A 13,147-nucleotide genomic window follows, 5' to 3' on the forward strand; every position below is an offset into this window, starting at 1 on the left:
TGATTGATCCTATTATCCTAGTTCTGTGTACATGTGTGTTTTATCATTGCTAACCTGTTGCATTTATATCCTTATGATTAGAGTACTGTGTTGCTTATTTCTTTAATAAAACATTCTTAGTTCCAGTAATCCAGACTCCAACTAAGTGGTCCATTTCTGCTGGTTTGGCAACCCAGTTATGGGGTATGTAACATCAGATAGAGGCAAGAAAATTGTTTCCACTGGAAGGTGAGACTAGAACTAGGGGACGTAGCCTCAAGATTTGTGCGAAGTGATTTCGGATGGAGATGAGGAGGAAGTGCTTTTCCCAGAGGGTGGTGAAGCTGTGGAATTCTCTGCCCAATGAAGCAGTGGAAGCTACCTCAGTAAATATATCTAAGACAAGGTTGGATAGAGTTTTGCACAGTAGGGGAATTAGTCATAGTCATACTTTATTGATCCCGGGGAAAATTGGTTTTTGTTACAGTTGCAATAATAAATACTAATAAAACCATAAATAGTTAAGTAGTAATATGTAAATTATGCCAGGAAATAAGTCCAGGACCAGCCTATTAGCTCAGGGTGTCTGACCCTCTAAGGGAGGAGTTGTAAAGTTTGATGGCCACAGGCAGGAATGACTTCCTATGACGCTCTGTGTTGCATCTGGGTGGAATGAGTCTCCGGCTGAATGTACTCCTGTGCCCAACCAGTACATTATGTAGTGGATGGGAGACATTCTCCAAGATGGCATGCAACTTGGACGGCATCCTCTTTTCAGACACCACCATCAGAGAGTCCAGTTCCATCCCCACAACATCACTGGCCAAACGAATGAGTTTGCTGATTCTGTTGGTGTCTGCTACCCTCAGCCTGCTGCCCCAGCACACAACAGCAAACATGATCGCACTGGCCACCACAGACTCATAGAACATCCTCAGCATCGTCCGGCAGATGTTAAAGGACCTCAGTCTCCTCAGGAAGTAGAGATGGCTCTGACCCTTCTTGTAGACAGCCTCAGTGTTCTTTGACCAGTCCAGTTTATTGTCAATTCGTATCTCCAGGTATTTGTAATCCTCCACCATGTCCACACTGACCCCCTGGATGGAAACAGGGGTCACCGGTACCTTAGCTCTCCTCAGGTCTACCACCAGCCACTTAAAGTCTTTTTCACATTAAGCTGCAGATAATTCTGCTCACACCATGTGACAAAGTTTCCTACCGTAGCCCTGTAATCAGCCTCATCTCCCTTGCTGATGCATCCAACTATGGCAGAGTCATCAGAAAACTTCTGAAGATGACAAGACTCTGTGCAGTAGTTGAAGTCCGAGGTGTAAATGATGAAGAGAAAGAGGGACAAGACAGTCCTCTGTGGAGCCCCGGTGCTGCTGATCATTCTGTCGGACACACAGACGTACTGTGGTCTGCCAGTCAGGTAGTCAAGAATCCATGACACCAGGAAAGTATCCACCTGCATCGCTGTCAGCTTCTCCCCCAGCAGAGCAGGGAGGATGGGGTTGAACGCACTAGAGAAGTCAAAAAATATGACCCTCACAGTGCTCGCTGGCTTGTCCAGGTGGGGTAGACACGGTTCAGCAGGTAGAGGATGGCAGCCTCAACTCCTAGTCGGGGCTGGTAGGCGAACTGGCCGGGATAAGTGTGGCCTGACCATAGGCCAGAGCAGCTCCAGAACAAGTCTCTCCAGGGTCTTCATGATGTGGGAGGTCAATGCCACCGGTCTGTAGTCATTGAGGCCGCTGGGTTCCGAGGAAAAGGCAGGGAGGTGGAGATGAGTCGATGGGCAGATCAGCCATGATCTTATTAAATGGTGGAGTAGGCTTGATGGGCCAGATGGCCTACACCTGTTCCTTTTTCCTATTTCTTATGTTCCTATGTAGGAGGTGGCAGTCTGGTGCTTATGGTCTCACTCCAAGGCTTGACTGATGAGAAATTTCCACTTTGTATAAGGTGCTGTTCTGGTCTCGGGGACCCATCTATGTTCTCCTGAATATCAGGCAGCTTTTTGTGTAGGGCATAGAATGGAATCGAGATATAAGGACATGAGTTCAGTGGGGCAGTAGCAGGCAGAGACAACAGGCCAACCCGGAGAGTCCGATCTGTGGATCTTTGGTGGGAGGTAGAAGCGAGCAGTGCAGGGTAAGGGAACTATGAGTTTGGTAACAGCGGTTGGGAGTTCTCCAGAGTGGATGAAGTCAGTGATGTGTCGGAGACAGTTTTCTGATGGTGTGGGGTGGGGTCTTCCTCGAGGGGTAGGTGTGAGGAAGTGTCTGAGAGTCACAGCCTGGCCTCAGCAAAGTAGAGGTCAGTGGGCCACACTACAACAGCATCCCATTTGCCTGCCAGTTTGATGGTCAGGTTGGGATTGGTGCGGGGAGAGCAGAGGGCAGTGCGTTCAGTAGAGGAGTGAAGGAGTGATGAAGTCGAGACGGTTGATGTCCCTTCGGCAATTCGAGATGAGAAGATCCAGAGCAGGCAGAGAACCAGAGCGGGGAGTCCAAGGAGAGGAGGAGGTGAGTGAGGGTAATTTCAGAGATGTGAGAGCGGATCTTTTACACAGAGAGTGGTGGGTGCCTGTGGTGGTGGCTGAGATAGATACAATAGAGATTTTTAAGAGATGTTTAGATAGGCACAAGAATGTGAGGAAGATGGGAGGATATGGACATTGTGTAGGCAGGAGAGATGAGCTTAGTTAGCTATTTGATTACTAATTTAATTGGTCTGGCACAACATTGAGGGCCAAAGGGCCTGTTCCTGTACTATACTGTTGTATGTTCTATTAAAGGACTCCTGTCCTCAGCTGCAGGGATATCGTTGAAGGAACGTCTGAGGGTCACGCCAATGGGTCTTTTCACTGCTTTAGCCTTCAGCCCAAGCAGGGCTTTGGTTCGGAGGTTGGGAACGTGAGCTGGCTTTCAAGTTAGCAACCAAACCTGCTGGCAGATGTTTGCCCTGGCCAGACAGCTTGGTGTCAGCGTGAGTAAGAGAGAGAGAGAGAGGATTCCAGTCTTTCTGCATGTAAGGATGTAATGCTGAGGCATTATAAGGCAGTAGTGAGGGCCTCACCTGGAGTCTTGTGTGCACTTTTGGGCCCCTTATCTCAGAAAGGATGGACTGATATTGGATGTTTGAATAGGCAGCTCAGGCAATGCATCACCAAATGATTAGATAGGGCGTCAGAGGTTAAAGGGAAAATGGGTTTGAGAGGGAAATGGATCAGCCGTGATGAAAGGGCAAAGCAGACTCGATAGGCTGCTCCAATGTTTTAAGTTCTTCCGGTCTTTCATATGGAGACTGTCCTCCAGTCCGCTGAAGGAGTCTGTTAATGAGCTAGACCTGGAGGTCCTCCATTGGTCAGAATGGACCATGGATGTTGTGTCCGAGCTGTCTACATGATGTGCAAGCCAGGGAAGTACAACACGGAGAGCAAGTTTTTGCCCACACAGCAGGCTAGCTCTCTCCATGCAGCTGACAAATGCAAAGGAATGGCAGAGATCGACAGTTTGGCACCGGCAATGTCAGAGGAGTTTCCAGTTAGTGCTGAACTCAATGTAGGGACTCCAGCTTCAGAATTTTCCCTCTGGGTTTACTCCTGAGCCTCTCCCCAATCTGGCAAGGTGGTCTTGTTGGACTGTGAGGGAACGGCAAATTGGAATCACCAATTGCAAGTCTTGTGGAAGAATTCAAATGCACTCACTGAATCTGAAGATACTGTTATTCGAACAGTGGCCCCCTGTGTGGCAACGGAGAGGAAGTGGACTCCATCTGAAGCCGTTCAGAGTGCTAAGTCTGCTCTTCACTTCAGAGATGTGGGTGGCCAAGTCCAACATGGGAGAGCCGGGCTCGGGCTTGTCCCAAAGGCTCCTCAATGGCACAGGGCAACACCAGTGCAAAAGGGACGGCTCATGGTGGAGGAGTTGAGAAGACAGGAGGAGGCAGAGCGACACGCCAGAGCCCTCTCAATGACCAAGCAGGGCCACTGGACTAATTGGGAGAGCCTGGAAAAGAGGAAACTTAGCTGGCGTGACATCTGGGAGATGGAGGGATCCCGGCTAAGTTTTGTCACCAGAGCCACTTATGACCTCCTACCCACACCCCAGAACCTGAACCAGTGGTGGGGAGAAGACCCCGCTTGCTCTCTTTGTCAAGCACCTGGATCACTAAGGTACATTTTAACAGGATGCACCACGAGCCTCACCCAGGGGCGGTACACTTGGCGGCATAACCAAGTTCTCAGACAGCTGGCATCAATCTTGGAATAGAGGCGAATCACCACAAATGCTCTCCCACAAACATCGGCAGTAAATGTCCACATCACACGATTTGTACCAGCAGGCCAACCTCCAGAGCACCATATAACATCGAAAGATGTAAGCATGCTGCAGGTTGCTCGGGATTGGAAAATGGACATGAACTTGGAAAAAAAGCTTGTGTTTCCCCCAGACATTGCGGCTACAGCACTCGGGCCAGACATGGTCCTGTGGTCCACAACAGCCAAGCTGGCATATGTTGTGGAATTGACAGTACCATGGGAAGATGGTGTCGAAGAAGCTTATGAGAGGGAAAAGACCAAGTACTCCGAACTGGCAACTGAAGCTGCCCAGAATGGCTGGAAGACCAAGATTTTCCCTGCAGAAGTGGGATGCAGGGGATTCGTTGCCACATCTACGACCAGTCTATTGAAGAAGATGGGGGTGAGGGGTCACTCCCTCCAACAAGCAATCAAGTCCTTGTCAAATGCAGCAGAAGAAAGCAGCAACTGGATTTGGATTAAAAGGAAAGACAACAACTGGGCTGCAAGATGAAGACAGGAGGGTATGGAACTGAGGGGGGTGTATCTGGGACACCAGGTAGCACCGTTGAGCCCTCTGGAGACGTCGTGGGCTTATCAACGAAACGTCAAAGGAGAGTGCCCACCTGATGACCCCGATGACGTACCTACCCTCCCCCCTTGTCACCACTCCAAGCCCACTGCCAGCATCGAGAGTGCCAACTTACCATAAAGAATTGAAACATCAAGTCCTAGTAGCTCTACTTCTAATGGAGAGCATTCTAACCGGCTGTATCACTGGTCTGGTATGGAGGGGCCACTGCACAGGATTGGAAACAACTGCGGATGGTTGCAAACACAGGCAGCTCCAACACAGGAAATAGCCCACCCCCCTCCCCCTCAGCATCAAGGACATCTTCAAAAGGTGATGCCTCAGAAAGACAGCATCCATTAATAAGGACCCCCCCATCACCCAGGACATGCCCTCTTCTCATTGCTACCATCAGGGAGGAGGTACAGGAGCCTGAAGACACACACTCAGTGATTCAGGAACAGTTTCTTCCCCTCTGCCATCAGGGGGGAGGTACAGGAGCCCGAAGGCACACACTCAGCGATTTAGGAACAGTTTCTTCCCCTCCACCATCAGGGAGGAGGTACAGGAGCCTGGAGACACACATCCAATGATTCAGGAACAGCTTCTTCCCTCTGCCATCAGATTTCTGAATGGACACTGAACCCATGAACAACACCTCGCTGCTTCTTTTGCTCTCATTTTGCACTCTTTAAATTTTGTATCAGGATCAGGTTTAACATCGCTGGCATACGTCATGGAATTTGTTAACTTTGCGGGAGCGGCACAATGCAATAACAAGTGAATTACAGCAAGTATATGTACAGTATATTAAATAGATAAATTTAAACAAGTAGTGCAAAAAACAGAAAATTTACAAAAAAAAGTAATGAGTTCATGGGTTGAATGTCCATTTTGAAATCTGTGTATATAAGCTATCTTATGTTTTTATATTTATTCCGTTTTTTTTAAATTACAGTGTTCTTTATCTTATTGTGTTGGTTATCTTGTGTTCTTTTTTGTCTTGTATCAGATCTGGAGTAACATTTATTTTGTTCTCCTTTACACTTGACATTAACCAATCATGGACTTCTCCTGCGTTCCGAGAACCAATCAGTAACTTCACTGAGGAACTGAAGCGACTTGCAGCATCTAAGGTCCCTCTTTTGGGCAACACTCTACGAGCAAGCTGGGTGCATCGGAAGCTTTCAAACTCCCCTTACCTTCGAACGTTACTTGCTGCTGGCGTTCCACCTGACTGACCTCCTTCGGGAGAGGAGCCCAAACAAACGTGCGGTAATCTCCAGCTGTACTCCGTCCAACCTGCGGCAAAACGGAAGGATAGCTAAAAGCCAAAGAACTGTGCAGGCAGATCACAAAACTACAAGACATAAAGCACTGTGCAAAAGGCTCAGGTATATAGTGGAGTGCCCAAGACTTTTACACCGTACTGTAGTAAATTTATGTATCACACAGAATCAGGTTTATTATCACCGGCATGTGTCGTGTAATTTGTCCAATTAGCAGCGACCGTTCAACGCAACACGTAATGAAGAAGAAAAAAAGAAAAATAAATAAGTAAATCAATTACAGTATATGCATGTTGAATAGATACAAAATTGTGCAGAAACAGAAATAATATAGATTAAAAAAGCGAGGTAGTGTCCAAGGGTTCAATGTCCATTTGGGAATCGGATGGCAGAGAAAGAAGCTGTTCCTGAATCGCTGAGTGTGTGCTGTCAGGCTTCTGTCCCTCCTACCTGACTGTAACAGTGAGAAAAGGGCATGCCCTGGGTGCTGGAGGTCCTTAATAATGGACGCTGTCTTTCTGAGACACCGCTCCTTGAAGATGCCCTGGGTACTTTGTAGACTAGTACCCAAGATGGAGCTGACTAGATTTACCACCCTCTGCAGCTTCTTTCGGTCCTGTGCAGTAGCCCCCACCTCCCCCCACCCCCATATCTGACAGTGTCAGAATGCTCACCACGGAAGTTTTCAAGTGCATTTGTTGACATACCAAATCTCTTCAAACTCCTACTCTGTAGCTCTCAATTCTGTACTGCTGCCATGAAGAATAAAATTTCACGACATATGTGAGTGACAATAAACCTGATTCTGATGTGGGTGTCTATTGTGGACTGAGAGTAGAAGGGGGCAGGGAGAGGGGAATCATGGTTGGGAAAAGGGAAAGGGAGAGGGGAGGGAGCAGGAAGCACCAGAGGGACATTCTGTAATGATCAATAAACCAATTGTTTGGAATCAAATGACCTTGCCTGGTCTCTCAGGGCTGGGTGTGTTTGCACCTGCCTCTGGCACTCCTTCTCTGCCACCTGTCCCACACCCCTCCCACAGTGCTCCGTCCTCGCCATTCCCAACGTCCTTTCCTCCCATCGGATTTACAAACTCACTCTCCGCTCCACATTGACAAATACAGTACTGTGCAAAAGTCTTGGGCACCCTACCTATATACAGTACATATATATATATACCTATGATTTTTGCACTGTACTGTAGTTAAGCAGCATTTGTAAAAAAAGACAAAACTAGTCAATCTAGATTATTTCATCCTCTCCCCGCCCATCAGACAGATGGATAAAGTGCCACGTGGTTCCAGGTCAGTTTTTAATCTGCTGTTATAGGACTACTGAACGATCCCCTAACAGGATAACATAGACTCTTAACCTCACAATGTACCTCATTGTAACTGTTCACTTTATTATCCGCTGGCGTTGCACTTTCTGAGTAACTGTAATATATTCTGTATTCCGTTATTGTCTTCCCTCAAATGTCGTGTTGGAATGAAATAATCTCTGCGGAGGGCACGCGAAGCAAGTATTTTCACTGTCTCTTAGTTCATTCGTTATGGGCCACGTCGCCTGACATCATCATGCGCCGTGTTGCATGACGTGGGCGATCATGGTCTTTCCACGACCATGATTGTTCTCGGCAAATTCTTCTACAGAAGTGGTTTGCCATTGCCTTCTTCTGGCCAGTGTCTTTACAAGACAGGTGACCTCACCCCAGCCACATTATCAATACTCTTCTGAGATTGTCCGCTGGCGTCAGCAGTCACATAATCAGAACTTGTGATCTGCACCGGCTGCTCATACGACCATCCACCACCTGCTCCCATGCTTTCATGTGACCCTGATCGGGGAGTGGGGGCTACGCAGGTGCTACACCTTGCCCAGGGGTGACCAGCAGGCCAGCAGAGGGAAGCTGCGCCTCACACCTCCTTTGGTAGAGATTCATCTCCATCCTGCCACCCACATGACCCTCAGTACATGTGACAATAGTAAGGGGTGGGACTCCACGGTAGCCTAGTGGTTCACGTGAGGCTATTACAGCTCAGGGCATTGGGATTGGTGTTAAAATCCCGTATCCTCAGTCAGCACGTTTGTGTGGTCTTCCTGTGTGCTCGTGGCTTTCCCCCTGGTGCTCCGGGTCCCTCACACAGAACAAAGACGGGTAGGTTAATAAGTTAATTCCCATTCCCGCATGTCGATCCATGGCCTCCTCTCGTGCCAAGATGAGGCCACCCTCAGGGTGGGGGAGCCCCAACACTCATATTCCATCTGGGTAGCCTCCAACCTGATGGTATGAACATTGATTTCTCCTTCCCGTGAACAAAATTCCCTCCCCCCCCCCCGCCCATTCCCAGCTCTGACCTTTCACCGCCACCCCCCATTCCCGGCTCTGACCTTCCCCCCCCCCGCCCATTCCCGGCTCTGACCTTTCACCCCCCCCACCCATTCCCGGCTCTGACCTTCCCGCCCCCGCCCATTTCCGGCTCTGACCTTCCCCCCCCCCGCCCATTCCCGGCTCTGACCTTTCACCGCCCCCCCCATTCCCGGCTCTGACCTTCCCCCCCCGCCCATTCCCGGCTCTGACCTTCCCGCCCCCGTCCATTCCCGGCTCTGACCTTTCACCCCCCCCACCCATTTCCGGCTCTGACCTTCCCCCCCCCCCGCCCATTCCTGGCTCTGACCTTTCACTTCTTCTCAGCTGCCTTCCCTTTCTCCAATGGTCCACTCTCCACCTCCAGTCAGACTCTTCCTTCTGCAGCCCCCTTGACCCTTCCCACCCACCTGGCTTCACCTAGCCTCCCCCCCCACCATTTTATTCAGGCATCGCCCCCCGCCTTCCTTCTCAGTCCTGAAGACGATTCTCCGCCCAAAGCATCACCCGTTTTACTCCTTTCCATGGGTGCTGCCTGATGTGCTGCAGTTCCTCCAGCAGTTTGTGTGGGTTTACAATCGGTGGCGGCTGCTCGAAGGGCTATCTCGTGCTGTGTCTCTAAATCGATAAACCAATTACTATTTTGTATTTGCCGGGTGGGGAGGGAGGTTCTTACCTTGAAAATTCCAATCCAGTCGTTCTTATGGGGTGTGATCCTGGGGTTGCATTTTACAGCAACGTCTCTCGTGTACTGCATTTCTACGTTGACAGAGATTACTCGGACGAAGGTGCTGGAGTACAGTGAAGAGGTGCCAGTCAATGAATCTTCGTTCATGGTGTCCAGACTGAGCAATAAAGAGAGAAACAAAATGTATTTAGCCACAGTGTCTGAGATCTCCTTCCTAGGGGGAGAAAAACACCTTTATGATGCAAGACCACAGATGTAGGAACAGAATCAGGCCATTTGGGACTGCAGTTGGGAGGGTGAGTAGTTTCACGTTCCTCGGTATACACATCACCAAAGATCTCACCTGGATTGTACACACCGGCTATGTGGCAAAAAAAAAGGCACAACAGCGTCTCTTCCACCTCAGGCGACTGAAGAGGTTCGGCACGAGTCCCCAAATCCTCAAGACCTTCTGCAGGGGCACCATTGAGAGCATCCTGACTAGCTGTATCACTGCCTGGTACGGGAACTGCACCAACCTTGATTGCTGGCCACTGCAGAGAGTAGTACGGACAGCCCAGCACATCTGTGGATGTGAACTTCCCTCCATTGAGGACATTTACAGCAGCAGGTGCAGAAAGGAAGATCATCGGGGACACCAGTCACCCCCCACCCAACCATAAACTGTTTCTGCTGCTTCACTACCACAGCATTAAAGCCAAGATCAATAGGCTACGGGACAGCTTCTTTCTTCGAACTGGTGCTGGCATCCGTTAGTCTCACGAGACTATGGATCCACGCCTGGAAGGTTTCCAGGGCGCAGGCCTGGGCAAGGTTTTATGGAAGACCGGCAGTTGCCCATGCAGCAAGTCTTCCCTCTCCACGACACCAACGTTGTCCAAGGGAAGGGCAAGGGCCGATACAACTTGGCACCGGTGTCATCGCAGGAGTTGCCAGAATGAGGTTGAAGGCAGTGTCGGATTGCCTTAGGGACTCCAGCTCCCGATCTGTCCTCAGGATTTACTCTCGAAGCCTTTCCCATGAGTGGGTATGGCCACAAGGCAGCCGAGGTTTGAAAGCAGAGTTTTCCCCCTCTTAGACGGACTGTCTTCCCAGGCTGATGAGCTCGATCTACCTGAAGCACTGGTTTTAAGGCAGTAGGACCCGCCTTCGCCCCTTCTCCTGTCAGTACAAACAGTTCCGCTGGGCTTAGAGGCTAAACCACACGAGAAGGCCAGGAGTTGAACTTGGTTGTCAGAGGCTATTTGAGTCATATGCCGTAAGGAGCACCTTTAGGTAGTGGGAGCTTGTCCCCATTACCACTCCTCGGCTTGACAACCTTAAGAACCAAACTTCTTCAAACTATTAGACTTTTAAATTCACATGTCTGTACACTGCGATAGAGTCAAAGATTTTTACTCCCTCACGTTGTGGGATGGATGCAAGATTTAAATAGAAGCAAATTAAATTCAAATCTCCTCCACCATTCCATCGAGGCTGATATGAACCCAAGAAACAGGAGCAGGAGTAGGCCATCTGGCCAGTCGACCCTGCTCCACCATTCAATAAGATCATGGTTGATCTGGCCATGGACTCATCTCCACGAACCTGACTTTTCCCCATAACCCTTAATTCCCCTGCTCTGCAAAAATCGATCCAACCTTGTCTTCAATATATTTACTGGGGTAGCTTCCACTGCTTCATTGGGCAGAGATTTCCACAGATTCACCACCCTCTGAGAAAAGCAGTTTCTCCTCATCTCTGTCCTAAATCTACTCTCCTGAATCTTGAGGCCATGTCCCCTAGTTCTAGTCTCACCTATCAGTGGAAACAACTTTCCGGCCTCTACCTTATCTATCCCTTTCATAATTTTATATGTTTCTATAAGATCTCTTCTCATTCTTCTGAACTCCCGTCCCAGTCCCAGGCAACTCAATCTCTCCTCAAAATGTATTATTCCCCTCAACCCCATTCCCCTGCCTCCTCCTTGTATCTTTTGACACCCTTGCTATTTACAAGACTGGTGACCTCAGCCATTATCAATACTCTTCAGAGATTATCTGCCTGGCGTCAGTGGTCGCATAACCAGGACTTGTGATCTGCACCGGTTGCTCATATGACCATCCACCACCTGCTCCTGTGGCTTCATGTGACCTAGATCTGGGAGGGTGTGGGGGGGGGGGGGCTAAGCAGGTGCTACACCCTGCCCAAGGGTGACCTGCAGGCTAGTGGAGGGAAGGAGTGCCTTACACCTCCTTTGGTAGGGACGTATCTCCACCCGCCACCCGGAAGGCGGCAGTGGCAAATTACTTCTGAGGAAAAGTATGCCAAGAACAATCATGGTCAAGGACTGTGATTCTGTGAAATAAATTCCATAGATTCATCACCCTCTGCAAAAGAAATTCCTTTTCATCTCTGTTCTAAAGGGAGGACCTTCTCTTCTGCGGCTGTGCCCACCATGTTCACTCTGTCGAGGCCTTTCACTATCTGACGGGTTTCAGTCAGATCCTCCCGTCTCAACTCTGGCGAGTACAGGCCCAGAGCAGAGCATTCCAATGCTTCTCACACGTTAACCCTTCCATCCCTGGGATCATCCCCGTGAACCTCCTCTCTAATATCAGCACATCCTTGCTCAGATAAAGCTCCCAAAATTGCTCACAATACTCCAAGTGAGGCCTCACCAGTGCCCTATAAAGCCTCATCATCACATCCTTGCTTTCGTATTCTAGTCCTCTCGAGATGAATGCCGACATCATATTTGCCTTCCTCCCCGATGACGTATCCAGCAACTTATCCTTTAGGTAATCCTGTGCGAGAACCCCCAAGTCCCTCTGTACAGCGGGTTTTTAAAATTTTCTCCGTTTCGAAAATAGCCCATGCCTTTACTCCTTCTACCAAAGTGCATGTCTGTACACTTCCCGACACTGCATTCCATCTGTCACTTCTTTGTCCGTTCTCCTAATCTGTCCAAGTCCTCCCTGCTTCCTCAACACCACCGGCCCCCACTACCCATCTTTGTATCGTCCACAAACTTGGCCACAAACCCAGCAGTTCCGTCATCCAGGGATGAGAGCGGGAGAGGTGAGGGAAGGATCTGAACACACGGATTGCTTTTTAAAAAAATTAATCAAATCTGATCCTCATTTATCACCAAAGAAAATGAGACCAACTTGGATCAGTCTGTGCAAGGAAAGAAATTCAAACACAAGTGACATGAAAGGGAATGAAAAAGAAATTGCAGGGAACAAACTGTTTAAAACAGCCAGAAACACTGCAGCAGACCAGCATTCAAGATGGACAATGGTGGCAGACAGGATCTCATGAAAACCTGACATTCTCCTGCCATTAATCATTCGGCATCTATTCAGTCAAAAAGTTGGGACTAGGAATCAGACACAGTTTCTCATATGGAGAACAACAGATCTGACAACACACAAGGTGTACATTATGTGTGTGTGTATGAGAGAGAGACACACACACACAGAGCGAGGGAGGTTAAAAATTTGCAGAACACTGCAGTAATTTTACATATTGTACTGCACTGTAGCCACACAAAATAAAACAAGTTTCATGACATATATGAGTGACGATAAACCTGATTCTGATGTGAGTCTCCATTGTGGACTGAGAGTGGGAAGGGGGGGCAGGGGAGAGGGGAATCATGGTTGGGAAAAGGGTGGGAGTGGGAAGCATCAGAGAGACATTCTGTAATGATCGGTAAACCAATTGTTTGGAATCAAATGACCTTGCCTGGTGTCTCAGGGCCGGGTGTGTCGGTACCCCCGCCAGACACACCATCTCTGCCACCTGTCCCCGCACCCCTACGGCGGTATTCCACACGCAAAATTCCCAACATCCCTTTGCTCCCGCCGGATTTAAAAGCACGCTCTCAGTGCACATTGACAAACACAGTACTGTGTGCAGAAGTCTTGGGCACCCCAACTATATACAGGCGCCCGAGATGTTT

At 49.1% G+C, this 13,147-nt stretch overlaps 1 protein-coding gene across 1 annotated transcript in view; it reads right to left on the reverse strand.

The window, feature by feature from the left end:
- LOC140203581 (serine/threonine-protein phosphatase 2A 65 kDa regulatory subunit A beta isoform-like) overlaps positions 1 to 13,147 on the reverse strand; it is a 71,455-nt gene that overhangs the window by 56,394 nt on the left and 1,914 nt on the right. The window contains 2 exon segments of the mRNA XM_072269626.1: positions 6,018 to 6,158; positions 9,190 to 9,358. Coding sequence (XP_072125727.1) covers positions 6,018 to 6,158; positions 9,190 to 9,358 — 310 coding nt within the window.

The sequence above is a fragment of the Mobula birostris genome, chromosome 10 (assembly GCF_030028105.1).
Source record: "Mobula birostris isolate sMobBir1 chromosome 10, sMobBir1.hap1, whole genome shotgun sequence".
Classification (NCBI taxonomy): Eukaryota; Metazoa; Chordata; class Chondrichthyes; order Myliobatiformes; family Myliobatidae; genus Mobula; species Mobula birostris.